The 25,562-nt window shown below is 35.5% G+C and overlaps 1 protein-coding gene across 7 annotated transcripts in view; it reads left to right on the top strand.

Moving 5' to 3' along the window:
• Nucleotides 1-24,697, top strand: part of KDM6A (lysine demethylase 6A) — a 133,175-nt gene extending 108,478 nt beyond the window's left edge. For all 7 annotated transcript variants that reach the window (XM_024743551.1, XM_024743552.1, XM_024743547.1 and 4 more), the window contains 6 exons: nt 642-756; nt 3,253-3,440; nt 4,247-4,388; nt 19,057-19,183; nt 21,993-22,163; nt 23,304-24,697. In XM_024743551.1, the coding sequence (XP_024599319.1) occupies nt 642-756; nt 3,253-3,440; nt 4,247-4,388; nt 19,057-19,183; nt 21,993-22,163; nt 23,304-23,333 (773 nt within the window). In that variant the 3' untranslated portion in view covers nt 23,334-24,697. The remainder of the gene's footprint in view (nt 1-641; nt 757-3,252; nt 3,441-4,246; nt 4,389-19,056; nt 19,184-21,992; nt 22,164-23,303) is intronic.
• Nucleotides 24,698-25,562: the final 865 nt, after the last annotated feature.

The following is a 25,562-nucleotide window of genomic DNA, read 5'->3' as shown; positions in this document are numbered from 1 at the left end:
TGTGTGTGTGTGTGTGTGTGTGTGTGTGTGTGTGTGTGTGTGTGTGTGTGTGTGTTTCTGGCGAGTTCCCCCAAAGTTCCCTGCTCTGCCATCTTTGTTCATACCACTCCTGCAGCTACATTTTGAAAATTAGACTTCCTGCCTCTGTACTGATGTCCTAATACTACTTGTGAGAAATGGGGATTAGTTCACAAGTAAGAAGTGGTAACAATATCAATAATAGCTAATATTTATTACATACCATGTATTAGGCACTATTAGAAGCAGTCCTTACTTCATTGATCCTCAAAACAACCCATTGACTTATCAGAATCATTATCATCAAATCTTACAGGAAACTGAGTCAGAGGTTTAGAAACTTGCCCAGGTTCACAGAATGACTAAGCCAAGGAACCTGGCTTCAAAACCTAAGCTTTTAACCATGATTTAGGTTATCTTCCACAGAAGCTCCTACTGAATTAAGTTAGGAGTTGACCAAACTCAGCTCTAAAACTAGACTTGACACAAAAATGCTATACAGATAAACTATTGAATACCACTGGAGCATTCTCTGTTGAACATTTCCAAGGTTCCATTTCTAAAGACACATTTTTCTATAGAATTTATTGTCTGCTGATTCTTTTTTTCTTTTCACATTTCAGGTCATCAAGAAAATAACAATTTCTGTTCAGTTAACATAAATATTGGTCCAGGTGACTGTGAATGGTTTGTTGTTCCTGAAGGTTACTGGGGTGTTCTGAATGACTTCTGTGAAAAGTAGGTTTCCAAACTGAATTTTCTTTAAACATAATTATTCAAAAATAGTAACTGTAAAGGGCAGCTTACTAAGCTGGATATCCTAATGCATGTAACCAGTTTTCACTTACCATTCAGCAGAAAATTCATATAAAATGATTTGATTACAAACCTATTATTTTGTGTTATTGGGAATACTTTAAGAAAGATGCCTTGAAACCGCTTCATGTAGTAGTAATAGTCTTGAATTTAGGGGATAGAAAGTTGAGTTGTTTACTGGATTCATTAAACAATTGATGTGTAAATACTTGTTCATGTGAAAGATCTGTATTCCAAGAAAAATTGTTCTACTATAAATGGTTTTAGAAGTGGAAGGAATTCTGTAATTGAGTACCCTTATAGGTGGTTAATAACACAAGCTTGAACGTATTACTCTTTGCTATATCATCATGATATAAATTCTTTTTAAAACTACATTGACAACTTTTCCTATAAAGGAATTTTATAAAATTTAAACAGCAGCTTCAGATTTTGTTTCTAGAATTCAAAGAATTCATAGTGGAAATGTTCCTTTCCTTATAATCCTAGAAACTGTTCATTTAATTATCTTGTGTTAAAGAGTACCTTGGAATTGTTTTCATTGATTTAAATTTAATTATTTGTCTTATTGTGTTTTAAAAAAATACTCCATTACTTAAGAACCTGGTATTTTTTCCATTAAAAATTGGAAAATTATTATGGTTAAACACATAAATTATACATACATTCGGTGTTACTCCCCCCAGCCCAGCAAGATAAAGAGAGAAAAAAACCACCAAAAACATTGACATATGAGAGACTTTGAAAACTAATTGTACACATATTCCACATACTAATTTATAATATTTAAATTTTGGGTTAAAAGATCGTTGCCATAAATATCTTGATTTAGTATGAAGTGTAAATATAGTTGCAAAAACAACCATAATAATCCAAAATTGCTTTATATACAAGCAAAAGATAATCACCTTTTATTGTCTATACTATCTAATGTATAGGTTTCCTTTAATCTAAGAAAGCTCAAGATGTGGAATTTTAAAGTTTCAAATGCTGTGATGAAATAACTTGATCTACTTTAATCTATACTGGACCAGCAATCTAGTGGTAGCAGAGAAAGAACTGTGTCATGTAGGAAATCTCTGTTGTGCTGCAGGAATATTTTTATTTCTTAAACTTTGAGATAGTAGTATATTATTGCATCTGCAGTACAGTGATCCTTGCTCATTATTTCTGAGTAGGGATTGACTATTGTTAGGATTTAGTTTTCTTTCCTATCTGAATAGAGAGGTAACCTGAGAATAAAGAATAATTAGAATAGGCAGATAATGTCTAAAAAGCTTGAACATGTGGATAATAAAAAAAAAGTCTGAAGGGTTAGGTAAATTTAACTAAGTTGCAGAAATAGCACTTGCTACCTCTGCATTTCAGTGTAATTTTGTTTCACATAAGGATACTTCCTTTGATATTAACTGATTTGACCATGTCTGTTGAGTTTGTTTTGACTTTAGATAATATCTGTTATGAAATAACCATTCACTTGACTATATGATAAAGAGGATGCTTGATTTTTTTTTTTTTTTTTTGTAAGTTTGATTTTTTGTTTTTTCAACTTAGCTATTGATTATTAGGTGGTCTTGGTTGCTTGCCTGCTTTTGGTTAGAAAGTTTTTTCTAATTTTATAACAACACATGGGTTAAGCAGGACTAGGATTTGTGTTTATAACCATATTTGGCTTTATAGGCAAGTTTTTCTGCATTGTATGTAGTTTAAAAAATACTTCGTATCATGTCATGATGACGTAGAATAAGAAGCCAGATTTTAAAGGAAAAGCTTAGTAATATTATCTTTAGAATGTTTCCAAAGTATCGGTGGTGGTGGTGATGATTGTTATTTATGCATGTATGTTCATTTTTGATGAAGTTTTTTTTCACCTGCATAGTTTCAGTCAGCTAGTCATCAAAACTGTACAGAGACTGATGTGCTGCTCCCTTTCCTGCTTAAGATTCAAAACAGCAGTACAGAACATTTCTGTTTTCTATTCTGCTTTTCCTCAGACATTGAACTTATATCTGCCATGGCATTCCTGTTTATGGATTTAGATGACTTGATGCCAACTCCACCTTCCATTTACCTGTTAGAGATTTCTAAATGTGCCAAGGAGAAGGGTTTGATCAAAATAGTCTGTAGTTAAATGAAATTAAAGGTTAATATATATAAGTGTTACTTAAAAATAGCTTTTGATTTCATTTGGATCTTTGAAAAATCAGTGGAAGGTAGTAATACTGATCTTTGGATAAGTCATCTACTACCTAACTGTAACTTCACTCACTTTACATACTGCAGTTCCTTATTGCATAAGCAGAAAGTTTCAAGTGCAATGAATGAGCATATTTTTAAAAACTTTTGATAATGTCTTTCAGTCTTATAATGAGCTTATTAAAGTACTTGATCCATTTGCAATATTTTTTCTTATTCCAGAAATAATTTGAATTTCCTAATGGGTTCTTGGTGGCCCAACCTTGAAGATCTTTATGAAGCAAATGTTCCAGTGTATAGGTTTATTCAGCGACCTGGAGATTTGGTCTGGATAAATGCAGGCACTGTGCATTGGGTTCAGGCTATTGGCTGGTGCAACAACATTGCTTGGAATGTTGGTCCACTTACAGGTATTTTAAAGAATATGCTTTCAAAAAAAAAACACTAACTAAAATCTTTAGTTTATAAAGGATTCTATCTGATGGGTTTATTCTTTTTTTTCTTGGAATATAACTCACTAAAAATTGGAGGAAGAATGTCTCCTTGAGTAAAATTTTAATTTGTAGTACAAGATACTAAGTTAACAAATAGAAATCCAAGACTGTAGATCTCAGCAAATAACAAATTTATGTCGTTACGTACAAGAGGTACTTTTAATAATATTTAGAGTGCTTGGTTTTTAAAGGAAACCCTTTATGGGAGAAAGCAAAGTACAAATTTCATTCTTTGAAATTTTTCTTTTATCTGGTATGTCATATGAATAGCCCTGTTATGTCAAAATCTGTTTGAATTATGCCTGCCTTCAGGCAGTAGATATTTAAGATTAAGAATATGGCCTCTGGAGCCAGATAGACCTGGATTAGGACCAGGACCTGGCTTTTGCAACTTTGGGCAAGTTATATAACCTCTCTGGGCCTCAATTTCTTCATCTGTATAATGGAAATGATAAAATTAATAAGGTAATGGTAAAGATTAAGTGGTATAATGTATCGAAATATCTCAGAAAACAAATGCGTGGCACAGAGTTCTAGTAAGCACTCTTTACATGATCGCTACTATTATTATTACCACAATTATCAAAAAACATTAAAAATATTTTTGTAATGTTTTGAGATTTTCAGAATTGGTGTTGATGATGTCACCTGAGAAGGTGATAATGGTTATCTTCATATCTTTGGTACTTTGGGTTGCTTTATAACTGTTTTTTTTTTCCTAGCCTGCCAGTATAAATTGGCAGTGGAACGGTACGAATGGAACAAATTGCAAAGTGTGAAGTCAATAGTACCCATGGTTCATCTTTCCTGGAATATGGCACGAAATATCAAGGTCTCAGATCCAAAGCTTTTTGAAATGATTAAGTAAGTGCTTTCTAAAACTGCTGTAGTCCCTCTCTTTTTGGGGAGTGTTAACTATTCAGTCCTCCCCCCCCCCCCGCCATAGACTTATGTTGACATCAAAACAAAATGGTCCAGATGTGTAGCAAAATGTAATAAAACAGAATCCACATGTTAAAAGTATTTTTCCCTTCCCCATAGTCAGTACACTATGGTACAAAGAGGAACAAATAATTCTAAACCAGCAGATTCACAAACAGACCTGTGCTGAACCACTCAGTTCCTAGGAGAACTTTAGTTTTAATATTGAAAGACTGCACTTAGTATCAGGGCGAGGGAATGGCATCACAAAAATATTTTCTGATACAGAGAAATTAGCATTTAATATAGGGATTTGACTTAAACGTTAATTTTAAAATTTTTAATTAAATCATCCATCTTATAATTGTCCCTTTTCTTACCTGCTTTAAACACTTAATTCAAGTTATTTGAATACATATACCCCAGTAACCTTCTCATTTATTGTCACAGTTTCTATCCTAGCTATTTTTATAAATCTATTTAGAAGTAATATTTTCAAACAGTGCTATATAGCAGTGTTTCCCTAAACTGTGTTTTCTGCCAGTATTACATCTAACCCCAAAAGGTGGGGAATTCTGGTCAAAGAAATATGGGAAACGATGGATTATATAAAGTTCAACAAGTCCTTTATTTTCTAATTTTTTGTAAAATGTGTTAGAGACTGTAAAGTTGGTATTATTTTTTGTGTGGGGGAGAAGGGTTATAATGTATTGTATTTCCCAAACGTATTTGTTTGACCAGTATCTTTGAAGAATTGATCTCAAAAACTCATTTTGAAATACACTGCTTTATACTCACTGATAAAATAAGTTTGTCTTCATCTTAGTTAAAATAGTACTTACCTTAAGTATTTTTCCTACAGCTATATTAATTTGGTCAGCATGTTGTTTTCAAACTACTGTCTTTTGAAAGGAATCCTAACTTATTAAAGTGATTTCAAACCTAAATCTAAAATTTTATTCAAACAAAAATTGTGGGGTCAAGGTAACATGCCTGTGGATTATCTTATTCCTTTATCATTTGCACTAGTTTTTCTAGTCCTGGGCAGAAGTGGTAGGGGGAGACAAAAGGTAACAAAAAGCAAATCATAGCAGGTGATGTACAAACCCTTAAAAAGTTGGATCTTAGGTACCATACTCTATAAATGTAATTGGTAATGGGGTTATCCTGTTATATCTCAGATTGGTCTTTTGCTCTGAATATTAAGTTCAGGGTTACTTTTGGGAGAAAATATTACGTGAAGTCACTGAAGATATTTAGTAAGTTGGAAATAAGCATAAACTAGAGGCTGGTTCAGATCACCTGACGGTAAAGGGATGGTACAGTATAGAAACTATTTATATGTAACAGCTATGAAGACTGAAAGCGACTCATTACATTTTGGATAGGTTAGGATTTTATAATCGGAAAGGATTTTAGAGGTCATTTAGTCAGGACTTCTGCAGTAATCCCTTCCATAACATCTATAATTTGTGGGCATCCAGCAACTTCTTGAACATTCTCATTACCTCACTATAATTCTTGAAAGGTCTTTACAAATTGGCCTATAATCTATCTGTCATTTGGTTCTAATTCCCTAAATATATTTGGGATTTAGATCAAATCCCATTCAGCAAGTGTTTGAGAACCAACTCTATACCAAACACTATTCTAGGCTCTAAGGATAGACATAGCAGTGTATAAGTTAAAATCCCAGACCCCAGAGGACTTAAATTCTAGTGGAGCAAAACAGACCTCCAGACAATTGAATAAATTACTGATAAATAATATGACTAAGAGAAAATAGATAATATTTGGGGGGTGAGGGTGAGAGTGCTGCTTTTTCTAAAATGGTCAGGGAAGGTGTCTGGGAAGATGAGTTTTGTGTTTAGACCTGAATAATGAGATGGAGTCAACCATGCAGAGATCTAGGGGTACACCATTTCAGGCCCAGGGAGCAAGTGAAGACTGAATTGGGAACAACTTTGGCATGTTTATTGGGCAAAAAGGCCAGTATGACTATGGCAGAATGAGAGAGAGGGGTAATAATAAGCTCAATGAACTGACCAGGAACCAGATTGTACATGGACTTTTAGAACATGGTAAGTTTATAAATCAATTCAGGGTGTTACAGGTTACCATTAGAGGATTTTAAGCAGGAGAGGGATGGGTTCTGATTTAAACTTTAAGAAAATGAATCTGGTTGCTTTGTAGAGAACAGATTCCAAGGGGCAAGTTTAGAAGTGTGTGTAGGGGGTCAGTTAGGAGGCAGTTGCAACAGGATAGACCATCCTGGACAGACATTAACCCAAGGGGGTAGAAAGAGGGATTAAAGTAGGGGCTGTGGTAGAGCTAAAAGCTCACGGCACTTGCTCACAGATTGGATATTGGGGGAAGAGGGAAAAAGGAATCAGAGAAAAGATTATTGTCATATTCTCTTCTTCCTATCTGGTCTTCGGTAATTTAAACATCTGACCTCTATCTTCATCCCGCTCACCCCCATCATCCTTGTCGTCCTTCTAGACTCCTTCCAGTTTATCATTGTCCCTCTTAATATTTGAAATGTTGAGCATTTCCCTGCATCGGCAGGCGGACTCTCAACCACTGCGCCACCAGGGAAGCCCTTGAATATTTTTTGACTTAGAATTACTGGTGGTACTGTTGTTCCTCATACCTTCCTTACATTTTTTTAGCCTAAGTAAATGCACTTACATACTTACCTTATTCCATTTTTACTCTGTGCTACAAAATGTCCGATCATTTGAATCTTGATTGTATTCTTCATTATATTAAGAATTCTGTTCCCAGCCTGGGTTGTCACGAGATATGATTAGCAAGCTCTGTTTGTCATCATGCAGATTGAAAATGTTAACCATAAATCCAGACCCTTAGGCCTTACTCTATAAACTTCCTTTTTAAAATACAGTCATTCATCTATTACTGAAAGTATACTTTTCACCAGCCAACATTGCTCTCTTTCTTTTGTTTGTACTTTCTTTCATTTAATGAATATTTGCTGACTGTATACAAGGCTCTGAGCTAGGCACTGAGAGGGTATGTATATGTGTATATGGCATAGTTCCTATCTTGAAGTAAAAGTTAGTGCATACAAATAAATAGATTGAAAGAAATACAACAGACCCACTCAATTCTTTCCAGCCCCACGGAGTCAGAGAAGTCTGTGTATTTTGGGGAGCAGATATTTTGTGTGAAGGGTAAAGATGTGGAGGCAGGGAGAGAAGAGAGGTATAGCACCTAAAGCCAACTTAAGACCAGACTCTTGCACCGTCAGAAAGATTCCCAAGTTCATCCATAAAACAATAGTTTATATACATACCATGTCTCCTTCAGTCCAACACAGTCATGTTTTCCTTCAGTGAGGGAATAAATCCCTTTTCTTCAGTAGAGCTCCAGACAAAATACTCAACTTAAGTGGAGAGGCCCTGTTGCACTAACTACTAAAATCATACTCAGCATGGTAAGCTGCTTACATTGTGAGCGACTCAGGGGAAGTCTGGCTGCTTAGAGGAATGGTAAATGCATACTCGCCTCAGATCATCTTCTCTTCCACCTGCTCTCATTTTCTCCCTAATACCTCCTCCTCTGCCCTCCCTTCTGACTTCCTTCCCTACTGTGTATTTGCACGAACTTAAATGTATTATATGATGCAGCTCTGCTGTATATATGTTGACAACAGTTGGTGGTATATTCTGGCTTGAGTGTGCTCACACACAATGTGTGTGATGAGTAGTAGAATAAGATATAGTTGTAAAAGTTCTTAGTGGCAGATCACGTGTTGTGTGCCCAACTTAAGTTTATTCTGTTGGAGAGCTTTTGGTAGGTTTTTAACTAATACGATCTAATTTGAGTTTCATAAAGATGTTTCCAGCAGTTAAATAGATAGAATTAGCTTCTGGATAATAAGATAAAGAAGTGAACCAAAGATACTTCGGGTTTTCAAGTCTGAGTTCTAGATAGTTTAGTAATGTTAGTTAATAAACTGAGCTTGGTCCTTAGGCACTGAGCAAAGTGCTTCCCAGACTATCTCAGGTATGCCTCTCAGCATCCCATGGTCACCCATTTGGTTAGAGTGAGATTTAAGCCCATATCTGTCTTATGTAAAAGCCACTTGGATATATCTGTGGCATGGGGCTTCATTTTGAAACAGTGGCAGGTTTGAGGAGCCAGTAAAATAGTTGTATAGAGCTGTTTATTATTAGAAGCTGTAGTAAATGCAGGATTCCAGAGAGCAAAGTCAGAGCTGACTGACTAGGGGATCTTTTACCTAGTGGTTCGTGATTGTCTTGAGAGGAAGAGGAGGGGGGAGTTGGGGACAGAACTTGGGGGAGTACTTCTATTTAAGAAAAGCAAATAGGTGAACTAGATAAAGGTCAGAAGACAACACAGAGAATATATATTGTTACAGAAATAGAGAGGGAGTCTTTTTCCACAAGCTTAGTTTCGCTTTAAAACTGTTATATCCACATCATTGCTTTGGTCCTCAAGTCTAGTATTTTGCCAACAAGGGAAGTGGTATTTGTTCTGGCTTGTGAGCTATACCAATTCTTAAGAAATGGTTCTCCCTTGCAGTTCCTTCCCTCTGCTTTGAGTCATTTTCTTCATCTCCTTCCTGTTCACTCCACCATCCACAGCAATTTGACTTTCTGTATGCTCCTGTCACTTCTGCTGAGGTCACCAGTGACAACCAACTATTCTAAATGTACAAAGGCACAGATGTAAACTTTCTTTAAAATCCCCATGTCTATCTCCAGTCTGACCCCCACTTACCTTGTCAGTCATTTCTCCATTTCTTTTAGATGTGTGCTTGAATTTTCCATTTTTATCACTTTATTTGGTGTTTTAAACCGTCTTTAATATGAACTGCAGTTGTTACACACCCTCCCTTTTCTTTTTCTTTGAATTATCTTTCAGTAAAGCATTAATTCACTATGCATTGAGCATCTGAATTGTAGGCTGTTTAAGAAAATAATCATCATCATCTAGACCTAACAAGTGAATGGAGAAGATTTGCAAAGATAGTCTTCTTCCTTAACTTTCTCCCTAGATTATTGCTTTTTTATAGTTCTTAAAATACTGTGAATTTACAATGTGTGACTTTTAGGTTTTCATGGTTAAATGGTTAGTCTGCCCAACCATAAAGAATCTAAGCAAAATTTACTTTGTGCCTTCTTATCCAGTCATTCACTCGGCTCTACCCAGTTCTTTTCATTCTTTTATTTGTTTAATCTACATTATGAACTGAGTTGGAACTCAGGTATAGTGCTAGGTGACAGAAGGATCTGATCACTTCTCAGGCTGCTTAAAATAAATGGGGAAATAGTCAAAATGTTCAAACACATGATCTTTGCTTTAATGATGGAGATACTGTTTTTTTAAAAAAAATGGGAGAGCATAGAGGAAAGTGCTTCTGAGAGAGGGGAACATTTAGGAAAGGCTTCATAGAAGTAGTACTACAGCTTCATAGTCCTTTATCCTAAACCCCTTAGGCCAAATGTGTTTTGGTATTCAGAATTCTTTGGATTTAGAAAGGTAAAACAGTACATTTATTTTACCCTCCCACCAGAGTTTGTGGCAGTGTGCTAGCATCAAACACATTAAAATTTCTGCAGTAAAACATATAAATAGTCACTCTGATGAGCTAAGTGAAAACTATAAAAAGCCCCAGGTCAAGTTTCAACACCAATGAGTTTATGCAAAATTTATGAAAAATTTGTGGGACTATAAGAGATTATGAGCTGTACTTGCACTGAGTGATTAATAATGGGACATGATGTTCTCTCCTGTTGTCATCTACTAATCCCTTATTATCATTTTGAGAATGAATTACCTGTGGTTATTTTAAAAAGTCATCACCACTCTTGTTTTTTTCTTTGCACTTTTAAATTCAAGGTGGGTCTTTTAGAGTCCTACAATTCCATAAAGTCCTTTATCTGAGTCATTTAGTAAATCTCGAAATTTCTACATTCTAGCTATTTTTCTAAAACGCACTAATCTTCATACTCTCCTTCACATTCTTCCAGATGTCTCCTACATTGGCATGAGTCAATATCATTCAAGGAATATTCATTATCTTGATTACTTCTTTTCAAATTTCAGTGAACTTGACTTGAAAAGTTCACAGCCTAACTCCTGAGGAACATTTTAGTGGAAGCTCAGTGCATAACTTCTCTTTTGGTTTCCTTTCACTGTTCAAATGAACATAAACTTTTTTCCACATACCCCATATGCTGCAAGTAAGCTTAGTTTCTCCTTCTTTAGACTAAACTTTCAAATGTCTCTCAGGATTAAGCCCTGCTTGTTCGTTTATATCAGCTGAAGAGTATAGATTTAAACTTCTGTTGCTAAAAATTTCAAGTAGACTTCACACTGGCAGCAGCTGCTAATGAGAAGCCTTTAGAATTTTTAATATTTTTAATAATGATCAAATTTGCATGCTAGATAACTTGACAGCAAGGTGAAGTACTAAATGGAGGACAGAAGTTTTAGAGGCATATTAATTAGAAGGTAGTTGCTACATTTCAGACAAAAGGAAAGACAAAGGATAGAAAAAATAGGCATATTGATTGATTGGGTGGTAGAGGTGAGAGGGGAATCAGTATTGCTGGAGCTTTGTCTTGGGCCATGCAGTGGGATATTTGTGCTTATTGATGAAACTGGGAGTAAAGGAAGAAAAGAGGAAATGGGTTAGATATAGGACATGATGATTACCAGATTGGCTGGCTTTAGACTCGTAGAACTTGAATTCTTTTTACTATGTTTCAGTGGGAATCTCTTTAAAGTAATCAGATGGATATATGGTTCTGTTGTTTAGAGAAGGAGTCTGAAATACACATTTGTATCTCTCAGCTGGCTGATAGGTAATCCCTGCTAAGGTGTTAGCTGTTGAGTTTTCTGAACCATTAGCCATTCTTAAAGTAGAGCAGTGCCCACACAAAGAAATGAATTAAGGAAGACAATAAATGTAAAGCTACTGATCTCTTCCTTTAGTTCACTGAACTGTGACTGTTTTTCCATGTTAATATATCTTATTATCCTTTAAAACATATTAAATTTGCCTGTAACACATTACTGCGTGCCCCCTCCCAAACTTAACTTATACTTTTTCTTCCAACTTTTTCTTTTGAAACTTTTTTATTCTACAAAAAAAAGCTGAAAGAATAGTACAATCAGTACCTAGATAACTTCATCTGGAGTCATCAGATAAGTTTTTGCCACATTTCCCTATCAGTCTCTATATTCACATGCTTGCGCACATACTTTTTTGGCTGAGTTATATGAAAAAGTAATTTGCAGATGTTATGACATGTCACCCCAGATATTTCAACCTGTATCTCTTAAGAGTAAGGATATTTATTCTCACATAACCACAGTACCATTTACCATACATAAGAAATATGGAGTTCAATAGTAATCAGCTAATACATAGTCTACATTTAAATTTCCCAACTATCCAGAATGTCTTTAGCTCTCCCCCTCCCACCCCCATCCACATTGAATCAAGGTTCACACTGAATTCAGTATGTAGTCATTGTGTCTTTAGTCTCTTTTAAATCTATGAGTCTTTTCTCGTGATTTTTATTTTGAAGAGAGCAGACCTTTGTGTTGTATAGAGTTCCATATTTTGGATATGTTTTCTCATAATTTTATTTGGGTTATACATTTTTGAGAGTAACTGTTGATGGCGTTTACCTTTGGTAAACCCGTGTCCCACTCCAGTATAAACTCTGTTATAGATATTTTCATTAGTGAGTCCTGAGTGAATGAAGTTTTAAGTAGGCAGTTTAAAACTTAAAGAGTGGGGAGATTATTGCTGTTTTTTATCCATCTTCATCATAATATACAGTTTTTACCCTTTGATTTTAATTTTAAACTAGTTGATTGAGAGCTAAGAGAAACCCTCATTCTTTACAAATTCATTGTTCCCATTTTCAGATATTTGAGATACATTGCTTGGCCTACATTTTCTCCCTATATAGTTAGTAGTGCAAAGGCTCTTTTTCACTTCACTTTCATAAGATTCATTACGTTTTAGTATTGAAATATTTCTTTTAATAGGATCCTTGAAAGGAATCAAATGATAACGGTAGCAAGTGAGTAGTGCAGAGTCTTGGTAATGATTAGACTTCCCTGTAGATAACAGGCTTTCAGAATAAATGGATTCTTTTTAACTGGATTTCAGTTAACTGGTTTAATCTCAGTGGTAGATAAGGCCAACTCCAACTAATATGGTATAAATTGTTACAATCGTGTTGGAGTATTAGCAAGTTAAGGTAATGATAGTATGTTTCTGATACATTGGAAACTCTGGTTTCTTCAACTACTTTGTTATTCCACTTAAATCACCGTAATAAGTAGTTCAGTATATTTTAAAATGTCAAAAATCAGAATGCCAAAGAGCCCATTTTCCTCTGATAAGTTCAATATTAGGAAGTCTTAGACTTCGGAGGAGCATATCAAATAGTAGTAGAATGTTGGGGGGTGGGATGAATTGGGAGTTTGAGATTGACATACATACACTACTATGTATAAAATAGATAACTGAGGAGAACCTACTGTATAGCACAGGGAACTCTACTCAGTGCTCTGTGGTGACCTAAATGGGAAGGAAATCCAAAAAAAGAGGGGATATATGTATACATATAGCCGACTCACTTTGCTGTACAGCAGAAACTAACATAACATTGTAAAGCAACTATACCCCAATTTAAAAAAAATAGTAGTAGTAGAGTGTTAATTTTCAGAATACACATTCTCTAGTCTACCTCCCCCTAATCTGCCATATGTTAATACATTCTAAAAATACTGATAAGGTGTAAGTCAGTAGTTGAAAATAAATTTTCTAAAATTTCAACAGTACCAAGTCCATTGAAAACCACTCCCCACAAATTTAATTTCTTGTCATATCATTTTGTCATTCTTCTGGCCATCTTATAAAGTACTGTTTTTATATTTCAGTTTTTAAATGTAATGTCTTATATGTGCAGTATTAATGTGCTTTCCCTTTGCCCTTTGTGTTATGTGTTTGTTATTATGTGTTTGGTATTTGCCTTTCCTTTTAAATTTTGCTCAGTCTCAGAGTGTGTGCTATTTAATATTCCAGTGAAATATTACAGGCAGCACTGTGTAGTTGTTTGGAGTCCAGTCTGCCTTCAAGTCTTAGCTTCTCCATTTACTGGCTGTGGGATCGTGGTCAAAATTAGTCTTCATTTCCTTTTCTGAAAATGGGGATAATAATTCTTTCTAATAGCTTTTATGAGTATTGTATGGGTCTTAGCACAGAGTAAGCACTCAGTAAATGGTAGCTGTTGTGATAATTATTATTAATATTAATTATAGAAGGGTCAGTCACCTGTTTTTTAAGTAAGTTAGTATTCATGGACCTAGTTCAGTGGTTCCCAACTGCAGGCAGTTTTGCCTCCCCCCACCCTCTTCCCCAAGGGACATATGGCAGCGTTATGACTTCAGTGGGAGGGGTGCTACTGATAGTTTGTGGGTAGAAGTTAGGGACACTGCTAAACATCCTACAATGCACAGGACTGTCCCCACAACAAAGGATTATCCAGCCCAAGATAACAATAGTGCTGATGTTGAGAAATCCTGACCTGTTGGACTCTAGACTAACACCTTTTCAATAATCTGTTTTATGTTCTTTTAGGTGTAACTATTACCCTTCCAGTTGGCATTCATTGCACAATTTTTTCAAATAAAAAAATTAATTTAGTCATTAATTATTTTAACACAATTTTAAAATTTCACATACCAAGATTAAATATTGATCAGTAACTTCCAGGCACTAATCTAAGCATTTTATATAACGTGTACTCCTCATAATAGTACTGTAAGTTAGATGTGCCTTCCTTACATTTGAGAAAACTGAGACTTATGTGTGAAGCTGGGATATGAACCCAGGCAGTCTAGCTCCAGAATCGGTGCTCTTTCCTACTCTCTGGCTTTCTCTCTGTGATTGATCTCTTATGGCTCTAATCATAAAAACATGGTGATTTGCTGAAAAATCCTGTTACAAATTTTAGACATTGTTTCTAATGAAGTAAGAGGTTTGACTGGTTCTTACTTGGCCTAATTATAAGAATCAACCAAGACTCTTATTAAAATAGATTTCTAGACTCTGTTCCTAATAAATAAATTCAGAGCTCTGTGTGAAGAACCCTGGGAATCTCTTTCACAGTGAATGGCCTAGATGAATTCTATGGTCCAGACAAGTTAGGGACACCCTAGTCTAGGTTCAGTCTCTTTTAGAACTAAAAATATTTTTGTTTCTCCTTTTCTTTCACACGTATTATAGATTATTACCCTATCTATATAATATATACTTTATCACAAGCACTGAGGTTTTGAGTATAAAATAAAGCAGACTGTTAAATATTAACTCCCTTTTCCCTTTGATTCCCATGTTTAAATGGATATATGAGGTGTTCTACAGCTCTGTAGTCATAGGCTATTGGCCTAATAATTGAATAAGAGGGTATAGCCATGAAGACCAGTCCATAGTTAGCATAGATTTTAGTGCTGTTGTCCTTGGGAGTCTTCTAATAACACCATTGGGTTAAATATGCAATGCTTTGTGATAATATTGAGCAAACAAAATCTAAAAATTCTAAAACCCTGCATTCTCGTGGTTAACATATATTTGCTTTCATGCGTGTTTTTTCTATCTGAGAGTTTAAAATTCGTAAGATACTCATTTTATCATTGACTGAGACCTTGATTTTCAGCCATGTGGTTGGTTTAAATGAAACTGTTATATGTCTTACTGACATTTAGACACTCACTGTTGTCCTAGGGGAATCCACCTTTGGAGTGACAGGTGGGAAGTTTTGAGGGCTCGCATGTTGGCTCACTTTGCCTACATGGGTCCTTCAGTAAGAGAGACTGGGCAAGGCAAGGCACTTCTTGGTATACTTTTAAAATTTGTACATCATCTGCTTCTTAGTGGCAGAGATTGTTACCATAAAGACTTTAAAAGTGCCATAGCAAGTTAACCCATGCTTCATCTTGTTTCCACACCGATATTTAGGAATTTACTTTGGAAACGTAGTCAGGTTACCCCCAAAATGTCATACTAGTTCCCAGTGTTTTCTTAACTTCAACATAATATATTGAGTTGGCCAAAAAGTTCGTTTGGATTTGTCATAAGGAAAAGCCCGAATGAACTTTTTGGCCAACCCAGTAATATCAGTAGCTTCATTCCTTTGTTCTCTTACCTCAGAAACGTCATCCCAAGATTAAAGTCATAAGAACAGTTGTTTATTCCCTAAATAATCCGGGCACTACCTTTGCTCATGGAATTCCTTTTGCCTAGAAGGTGCCTTCCTCCCACTTCTCCTTCCTGTCACATCTAAATTGACAACTTTATGAAAACTGTGAGTTCTGCCTCCCTCTCCTTTTAGCATCCATGGCATACTAAGTCTGTCTTTGCCTAATATGTTGATTTATAAATATACTGTGTATGATCGTTTGTCCTCATATTATTGTCTTCAGTTTTTTTATTGTAATATTTCAAGTATATTTTCATTTCTATCCCCTATGGCAAGCTGTTTTCTAAAATTCCATCCCATTTTAGGTTTCATCTTTGCCAGATGGGTTTATGGTTGGATTATATTCTTCTGTGTAACCTCAAATACACCCAGCCCTCAGTCAGCCTCTTCCTTGTGATTTTCTTCCAAGCCAGATCTGCCTTTTAATAACCCCTGCCTTTTTGTGTAGTCTTTTATCCAAACAACTAAAACCAGTACTTGAGTCCTGAAACCAGATTGATCCTGACTGATCCTGAAAAGTCAAAGGGAAGTTTGATTCCCAGCTTCTCTAGCTCTGAAATCATTTCTGACCCTGTTCCTAAAATGTATTTAAAACAGCATCTTCTGTCTTCTACAGTTTTACACATTTTGCTAGTGATTTTTTATTTTTTTAACAAATTGAATTCTTTTTTTAATAGAAGTGTGGTTGTTTACAACGTTGTATTAATTTCTGCTGTACAGCAAAGTGGTTTAGTTTTATATATATGTGTGTATATATATGTGTGTGTGTGTATATATATGTGTGTGTGTGTGTGCGTATATATATTTGGCCGCACTGCGTGGCATGTGGGATCTTAGTTCCCCAATCAGGGATCGAAGCTGCGCCCCCTGCAGCGGAAGTGCGGAGTCTTAACCTCTGGACCACCAGGGAAGTCCTAGTTATACATATATATACATTCTTTTTTATAGTCTTTTTCACTATGGTTTATCTCAAGGTATTTAAAATAGTTCCCTGTGCTATACAATAAGACTTTGTTGTTTATCCATTCTATATGTATTAGTTTGCATCTGCTAACCCGAAACTACAGAAGAGCCTCTGTCTCTCTCAATTCTTCTTCTGTTCCAACTGCTACCCTTTGAAAATGGGAAGGAACAAAAAATTTTACTGTTACAGAAAAATCATAAGGGCAGGGGGAAAACCGCGACTTGGTTATTCGTTGTCAGATCAGATTAATAGAGCTGTTGGTTTTCTTAGACTCCAGTATCTCACAAAATAAAAATTCTGGAGCTGTGATTTCAGAAGCAAAATACTGTTGGCTTAGTATTTATTCTTAGCAACCCTAACTCTAACCCTTTATTGTTTGCAGAAAAGTAGTATATTGCCTTTTTCTAGATGAAACTACCAAACTAGCCATAAATTATAAACTACAGTCTAATCTAACTGCCAAAGCAGTTAGTAGCATTGGAAGTGAAAGTTCATTTGCTGACTAAAGAGTGGAATAATACTCCACAGAACCAAGGCTCTGTGTGTGGGGAAAACTGTGCTGACTGAGCCCCAAGAATCTCATTTTCAAAAGAGAAAGGGGAAAGTGGGTAAGAAGATGTGAAAAGAGACCAGAAAGAAGATAGTACAGTGTAAGATAGTGAGGGGAAACTTGAGATTTTCTGCTTTTACAAACCCCTAGCCCAACCACTTAAAAATAGCTTTATAATATCGGCTTCTCTAGGCCCTAGTTTTCTTATTTGTGGGGTGGAGATAATAGTGCCTCCTGCACAGGGTTGTTAAGAGTCCTAAATGGCATAATATGTGTGAAGTACCTAATACCATGCTTCCTGTCTTGTTCTTATTTTTTATTTATTTTTATAGTATTGTTTTATCATTTTTTGTTTGTTTTCCCACATGGGAGCATAGTGGAGTCTATAAATCTTCCTATACTTATATATAAATAAGTATAAGGAAGTACTTATAAGTACTTAATTATATACTTATACTTATTTATAAGTATAAGTAATATATAAATCTCTCTATACTGCAGAGTTTTAGGCAGTATTTTCCTGTGAAAAAGACCTTATTTTGAAGCCCTGCTTGGAAAACTTGTTCAGTTAGATCAGTGCCTTCCGAGATGAAGTATATAGGACACAGAGGGCAAAAGGGAGGAACAGGTTCTGTTCAAGAGCTAGCAGCAAAGTCTGAATTATATGCTCTCCGTTTTTGCCATGATCTGAATTTTTACTTGCTCCTCCCCGGCATGCATACACACACATAGCTGTCCTAGCTTTGACTTGCAACCATAGTCTAAAGCATTGTTTTGTTTCTAAATAAGTTAAACACACAAGAATTGCTGGAGCCAAACTGACAGAGAAATCCTTTGAAAATGATACTTAAGGGGTTTGCCTTACAACTATAAAGTTGATGTTGTTTTATGTTTGTTAAATAAGTTATCAAATTTTACATATATCTTTAATCTTTTTTATGCTGGCTTTTAATTTATGTGGGTTCTGATAAGTTACAGTACTTTAACCTAGTAACTTGTAAAATAGCAAGGAAGTATGAATTAAGAGAAATTAAATATGCTATTATTTATCATACTTTAAATATTAGTAGTTCCGAGTGAGAGAACTTAGCAAATAATTCCAAGTAGTGACAGCAAACTATAGGAAAATCACAAATTGTGAGAATTCACTATATCATTAGCATCATAAGTATGAGTTTAGAAAAGGTATAAGAACAGTTCAATTATGTTAATATGAATGAAATATTTCACTGTATTATCTTCAAGTTAAAATCAAGGAATGAAGTGTCTTTTTTCTTCTTCAGCACTACAGTGAAACCATTTTTTGTATGGTGTAGTGACTAAATCCATAAATACTTTTCTGCTTATATACTCAAAAGTTTCAAAAGCAGCCATATAAGTGATGCTGTTTATGAGTGTCTAGGTAGTGTTGATAGAAATAGTGTGCTTTCCTGCCTTACTTAGAATCATAGAGTTCACATCTGGAATTCAGACCCCTTATTTCAAGGATGAGACATTGACTTCCAAAGAGGTTAATTGACTTGCCCAAATAAGAGCCAAAATTAGCAACTTACATTTAAACAAGGTGTCAGGTTATTATATTTTGATATTCAGATATCAATTATTCTCAACTTTAAACGATCTGATATTGTCATTGTCAGACCTGCTGGGTATTGGCCTTATTTTTAAAATCTGAGAATATCTGAGAAATTGATGAAAAAAAATGTGGTTACAGATATTAGAACAGAATCTCTTGGCATTACTTCTGTTGATACATCTTTCATGCTAAAAATTTTCAATGTTCAGTTGCTGGTCACAAATAATTTTCCCCCCACAATATAGGTATTGTCTTCTGAGAACTCTGAAGCAGTGTCAGACATTGAGGGAAGCTCTCATTGCTGCAGGAAAAGAGATTATCTGGCATGGGCGGACAAAAGAAGAGCCAGCGCATTACTGTAGCATTTGTGAGGTAAGTAACTGTTCTTATCCACAGTTATTTTATAAACCTCTTACCTCTCCAGTTTTGGTTTCTCTTTAGTTTTTTGTTTTGTTTTTATTTATTTATTTATTTATTTTTGGCTGTGTTGGGCCTTCGTTGCTGTGTGTGGACTTTCTCTAGTTGCGGTGAGCGGGGGCTACTCTTCATTCCGGTTCACAGGCTTCTCTTGCGGTGGCTGCAGAGCACAGGCTCTAGGTGTGCAGGCTTCAGTAGTTGTGGCTCACGGGCTTAGTTGCTCTGCGGCATGTGGGATCTTCCCGGACCGGGGCACGAACTCGTGTCCTCTGCATCGGCAGGCGGACTGTCAACCACTGCGCCACCAGGGAAGCCCCATAGTTATTTTTTTAAATGTACTTTTATGTAATGCATTTTACTGAAATTGTTGTGTTCAGTTTTGTTACTTACCTACTATATTAAAATTTAATCTGGTGGTACGCCATTTCACTAACTGTGAATTAACTCTAAAAGTATCTACTAGTGTCATTTATCTGGTAGGTAACAGTTGGCCCTCTCTCTCTATCCACAGGTTCCTATCTGTGGATTCAACCAACCACAGATCGAAAATATTCACGGGGTGGGGTGGGGAGTATTCCAGAAAGTTCCAAAAAGCAAAACTTAAATTTGCCATGCACCAGCAATTATTTCCATTGTTTTAGGTATTAATAGGTTATCTAGAGATGATTTAAACTATAGGGGAGGATGTGCATAGGTTATATGCAGTTGCTGCGCCACTTTTTGTAAGGGACTGGAGCATCCTTGGATTTTGGTATCCATGGAGGGTCCTGGAACCAATCCCCCATGGATACCGATACAGATGATAAGCGTCAAGTTTAGTCTTGAGATTTTAAACTGGGAACAGTCCAGATTTATACAGATGCCAGTAAAGTGGATATAGTTCAGTATAGCTCCAGGCAGATCATTGTTCAGTCCTCTCTGGTAAAATTCACAGTACGTGGGTCAATCTTCTCCTGTGGCCAAGGCTTGCAAGAGATGCAGAAACAAAGATATGGTACCTGCTCTGAAGGAGCTTACATCCTACTTGGGGAAGACAAATTACAAATAGTTGTGATGTTATATGAGACTGTGGTGAATGCAAAGTTGGTCTTGGTCTTACTGTTAGGATAACACTAAGGGAGAAAATGACCTAATTTTTTCCTTCTAGTATTGGCCTAAGAGTTCACCAAAGTATTAACATTTGAGTCCATCCTTGAAGGATGAGTATGACTTTAGCGGACTAAAAAACGATGACAGTTGGAAGTAGAATGAATGTTGTTGTGAGCTATAGGAACAACATGGGAAATGGAATGGTTTCTTCAGAAAACGGTAAATAGTCCAGTGTGGCTGGAACACAGACTATGTAAATTCTACATATAAGCCTAGTTGGTAGGAAGTTTGCAGAGCATCTTGAATGATTTTAAGGAATTTGATATCTATTCGGAGGTCATAGAGCCATCAAAAGTTTTTGGGCAGGCACCCAAGTTGGAAAAGTGATTGGAGAGGATGGAGATAAGAAGCTCTTGCAGTGGTGTTAAGAGTTGTTATCCTAAGGCCTAGACTAGAACCTGGCAGTGGGAATATTAAAGAAGGAGAGGAGTACAAAAATATTTCGAAGGTAAAATTCACCAGACAACTCATTAAATGGCAGAAGTGAGGGACAGGTTGAAGGATGTTCACAAATGTTGTAGCTCAGATTATGAGGTGCATGTTGTTGCTCATTGATAGTAATGGAAAACATGGGTAACTCTGGGATTTTAATTAACATAACTTCAAAGAAGACACGAAGTCATGAGAATTTTCTTTCATTGAATACATTCAAGGATATGCCAAAGCCAGGGATATTAATGATCCACTCCAGACCTTGAAATTCTGTAATTCTGATGTTGACTTTTATTTGAGATGATTCAGTCTATCTATCAGCTATTTTAATGCTGTATAACCTGGCTAAAGTATGCCATTGGGAGACCAGATAGATTCTAGTTAGGTGTGTTATACCTCAGAAAAATGAATGTATAAGCTTTCCAGTATTTGAGAATGACTTTTATTCTGTACTGTTATTCCTTATCCTGCTTGAGCCTTAGCAACTCATCAGTCTCTCTAACACAGAGGTATTATTTCTAAAATCATGCTATACTCATGACTATACTTTCTGATTGTACTCATACTCCTTAACATGAGGCTTATAGCTGAACACTCACTTACTGTCACTTACCTGTCAGTTTCCTCATCTGTGAAATAATCAGATTATATTCATTCAACAAGTTTGTTTTGAGGTTTGGCTAAGCACTAAGCACTGTGAAATGATATGCTCTGGAGTTACAAAGATGAGTAAAACATAGTCTTCATCTTTGAGGAGCTCAGTCTATTGGGGAAGACAAATATCCATATACAGAGCCCTGTGATAAGTACTATCATTGAGAAGTAAAAGGAAAATAATGATCACTTTCATCTGATTGTATACTAATGTTTTGAATTTAAAACAAATAAATAGGCTGACTTTTATCAAACTTTTGAATTAGGCTTTTGCCAGTGGTTGTAATGAATATGTCATTCCCCAAGGTCACTCCCCTAAATAGACATTACCACCCATGTCTTTGGGTCTGGTGCAAAATAAACCTGATCTATTAAAGATTCTTAAACACTCTTAACTCTTAGTACCCACTCTTATCCAGTGATCACTGTCCACAACTCCATGTGAAGTAGAACTCTATGATTATTCTAAAGTAGTACAATAAATAAATACTACTGTCTCTATTGAATGCTTTTTCTCTTGTATAAATAGGTGGAGGTTTTTGATCTGCTTTTTGTCACTAATGAGAGCAATTCTCAAAAGACCTACATAGTGCATTGCCAAGATTGTGCACGAAAAACAAGTGGAAACCTGGAAAATTTTGTGGTGCTAGAACAGTACAAAATGGAGGACCTGATGCAAGTCTATGACCAATTTACATTAGTAAGTGAAATCAACATGTGTGTATATAGTTAGCTGGATAGGGAAGCAGCAGTGTTTGTTCTGCCACCTGATAAGGAGGAGGTAATGAAATATTTAAAATTTCCTTTGGCTCATCAGATATTGCATGAGTAAACATATCACTCCCCCTCCTCCACTTCCAGGTATTTATTCCTATGAAGTTGGCATATTTCATTTTCACTTTTCTTGCCGGGTGAGACCAGCCCTAAATAATGTCACAGTAATTACATTTAAAAATCTGTGTGCTTTTAGAACACTGTCACATCCTTTATGTGATTTGATCTCAGTTGATAAAATGTTTGTGTATATAGGTTATTAGTGTCCACAATATGAATCAGTATGTATGCTTTTAAATATACTTCTGCTTTCAGAGCTAATTGTATTTATTTAAAATCTTGTCCTTGCCAGAAGTATTAACTTTATGGGAATATTTGATGGAGCTTAACTTCCTGCAATGTTACATAACCTTATGAAATTCAAGTATCTTTATAAATTGCATACAGTTTTTAATTTTAAACAGCAGATGCTTAGGGGGAAGCATTTTACTCTAGCACATCAGTAGTTTTATGAATAGAAGAGAATTGTTGAATTCCCTCAGTACTTTTTCTCTTACATATGTGATCAGAAACTGAACTTTTGAAATTTAGCTCCTGATACTTTCACTTGAATGGTCTTCAGGATTGCTTGAAGAAGAAGAAAATTATCTGGAATATGTTAAACAAAATTTATTATCTAGTTGAGTTAGCTTCTGAAGCAAGTCACTAATGAAATCATAATTGCTTTGTTATATTATTTTCCACAAGCCTTCTTTATATTTTTAAGCAATCTCAAAAAATGGTCAACCTAATAACATTCTAAGAGTTTTTGACTAATTGGTGAACAAGTACCGAAAAATGTGGATGTGCTGAGTTGGGTAATGGTCTCAGACTCTTAGGAAAATTGGCCAGGTGGGAGACAGTAAGGGAGGTTGGTTGTGCTTGACAGAGTGTGGCAGGCCGTTGAACTTTCTTGAGAATTGTTATTTCCTTTACTTTCATACACAGGCTGTGTTTGTAACCTGGAGCTAGGGAACACTGTTAACAATTTGTATACCAAAGTAACATACTTTACTTTTATTTTCAGGCTCCTCCATTACCATCTTCCTCATCTTGATATTGTTCCATGGACATTAAATGAGAACTTTTCTGCTATTCAGGAACTAACCCAGTTCTGCACCACTGGTTTTTGTAGCTATCTCGTAAGGCTGCTGGCTGAAAACTGTGTCTATGCAACCTTCCAAGTGCGGAGTGTCAACCAACTGGACAGGGGAGAGCATTGCTCCTACTCCAGGACTCTCACAAAGCTGATCAGCTGTACTTCAGAAAAAAAAAATAATAATTTCCATGTTTTGTATATATCTGACAAAACTGGCAACATCATACAGACTACTGACTTGAAGACAACCTCTTTTATATTTCTCTATTTCTGGGCTGATGAATTGGTTTTCATCTATCTTTTCCCCCTTCAGAATTTTCCTTGGAAAAAACTACTAGCCTAGCTGGTCATTTCTTTGTAAGGTAGTTAGCAATTTTAAGTCTTTCTTTGGTCAACTTTTTTTTAATGTGAAAAGTTAGGTAAGGAACTTTTTTACTGCTTTTATGTTTTTCTGTCTTGTTTTGAAACCATGACGGTTATTACACTTTTGGTTCCTAAATAAAAAGTTTAAAAAATTAACAGCCAAGTCACAAAGATAATGGATTGCACATAGACTAAGGAATAAACCAGATTTGTGATTTTTGTTTCTAATCTTGATGTAAATTTACACTATTTATAAATACATATTTATTGCTTGAAAATATTTGTGAATGGAATGCTGTTATTTTTTCCAGATTTACCTGCCATTGAAATTTTAAGGAGTTCTGTAATTTCAAACACTACTCCTATTACATTTTCTATGTGTAAATAAAACTGCTTAGCATTGTACAGAAACTTTTATTAAAATTGTTTAATGTTTAAAGAGGTTTCTATTGTTTGAGTTTTAAAAAGACTTTATGTACAGTGCCCAGTTTTTGTTCATTTTTCAAATCTGATTATATATATTTTATATATACTTGTATATGTATATATAATATATATAGAAATCTGGATATATATGTATAAAGATTTAGAGCTTAAATTTTTCTCGTTTTAAGTTTCACATCTATGGTAGATTTTTGAGGTGTCTACTGTAAAGTATTGCTTACAAAAGTATGATTATTTTTAAAGAAATATATATGGTATGTATCTTCAAGACCTAAAATGTCAGACTGGTTTATTGTTAAGTTGCAATTATTGCAATGACAGACCAATAAACAGTTGCTGCCAAAATGTAGTATAATAGTAGAAAACAAATAGTGATTGAACTTAAGATTTCAAAGGGAATGTTCTATGGGCTTGACAAATCCTGTACATCACTTAGTAGTGTTTTATATGGAAAAAAGATTCAGATGAAGGGCTCTATTTTAGAATGCAAATAAATTAAGAGACTTATTTTTTAATGTTAGGCAGTTTTGACATTTCATGCTTTCCTGCTTGCATGACATGATTTGGGCAGGGGAGGGAGTCTTCCAATTCCACATCACTAATAAAATATAGTAAGCTATATTAGCATTAACACATCACTTCTAATTACCAATAGTATTTCATTTTATAATAATGGTACCTTGTATTTGGCACATATTCTCATTTTATCATGCTGTTCTCTCTAAGGTTTTTCCAGGAATATGCAATGAAGGTGCATAGAGAATGCTGTAAAGGAAGTTATATATAACTAAAGAGAATTTATAATCCTAACTGGTGAAATGCTGTGCTGACTGCATTAACAAGTGCTCTTTTTCAGATAGTTGTGGAGTATGTTGTCCTCCTAGAAACCGTTTGAAGGCTTTAAAAGCACAGAGATATTTTATCCAATTAGTTAATAATTTGGTAAATAATTGAATTTGAATATCTACTAGCAGCAATCATCTCTTAAAATTTCAGAAGGAAATAATTACAAATTTTAGTTAAGAAGCAAGAGTGCTTGTCTAAGTGCTGCTTAAGATGTTTAACCACTGATTTTTTAAAAGAACTCAAGACGGGCTTCCCTGGTGGCGCAGTGGCTGAGAGTCCGCCTGCTGATGCAGGGGACACGGATTCATGCCCCGGTCCAGGAAGATCCCACATGCCGCGGAGCGGCTGGGCCCGTGAGCCATGGCCGCTGAGCCTGAGCGTCCTGGAGCCTGTGCTCTGCAACGGGAGAGGCCACAACAGTGAGAGAGGCCCACGTATCGCCAATGAAAAAAGAAAAAAAAACAACAAGGCAAAACATTTTTGCAAATAAAAATTGCAAGTCAAAGAAATTAACACAACGTTGTAAATCAACTA

Source organism: Neophocaena asiaeorientalis, unplaced genomic scaffold (assembly GCF_003031525.2).
Source record: "Neophocaena asiaeorientalis asiaeorientalis breed wild unplaced genomic scaffold, Neophocaena_asiaeorientalis_V1.1 scaffold243, whole genome shotgun sequence".
Lineage (NCBI taxonomy): Eukaryota > Metazoa > Chordata > Mammalia > Artiodactyla > Phocoenidae > Neophocaena > Neophocaena asiaeorientalis.
This window is presented reverse-complemented; position numbering and strand designations above follow the sequence as displayed.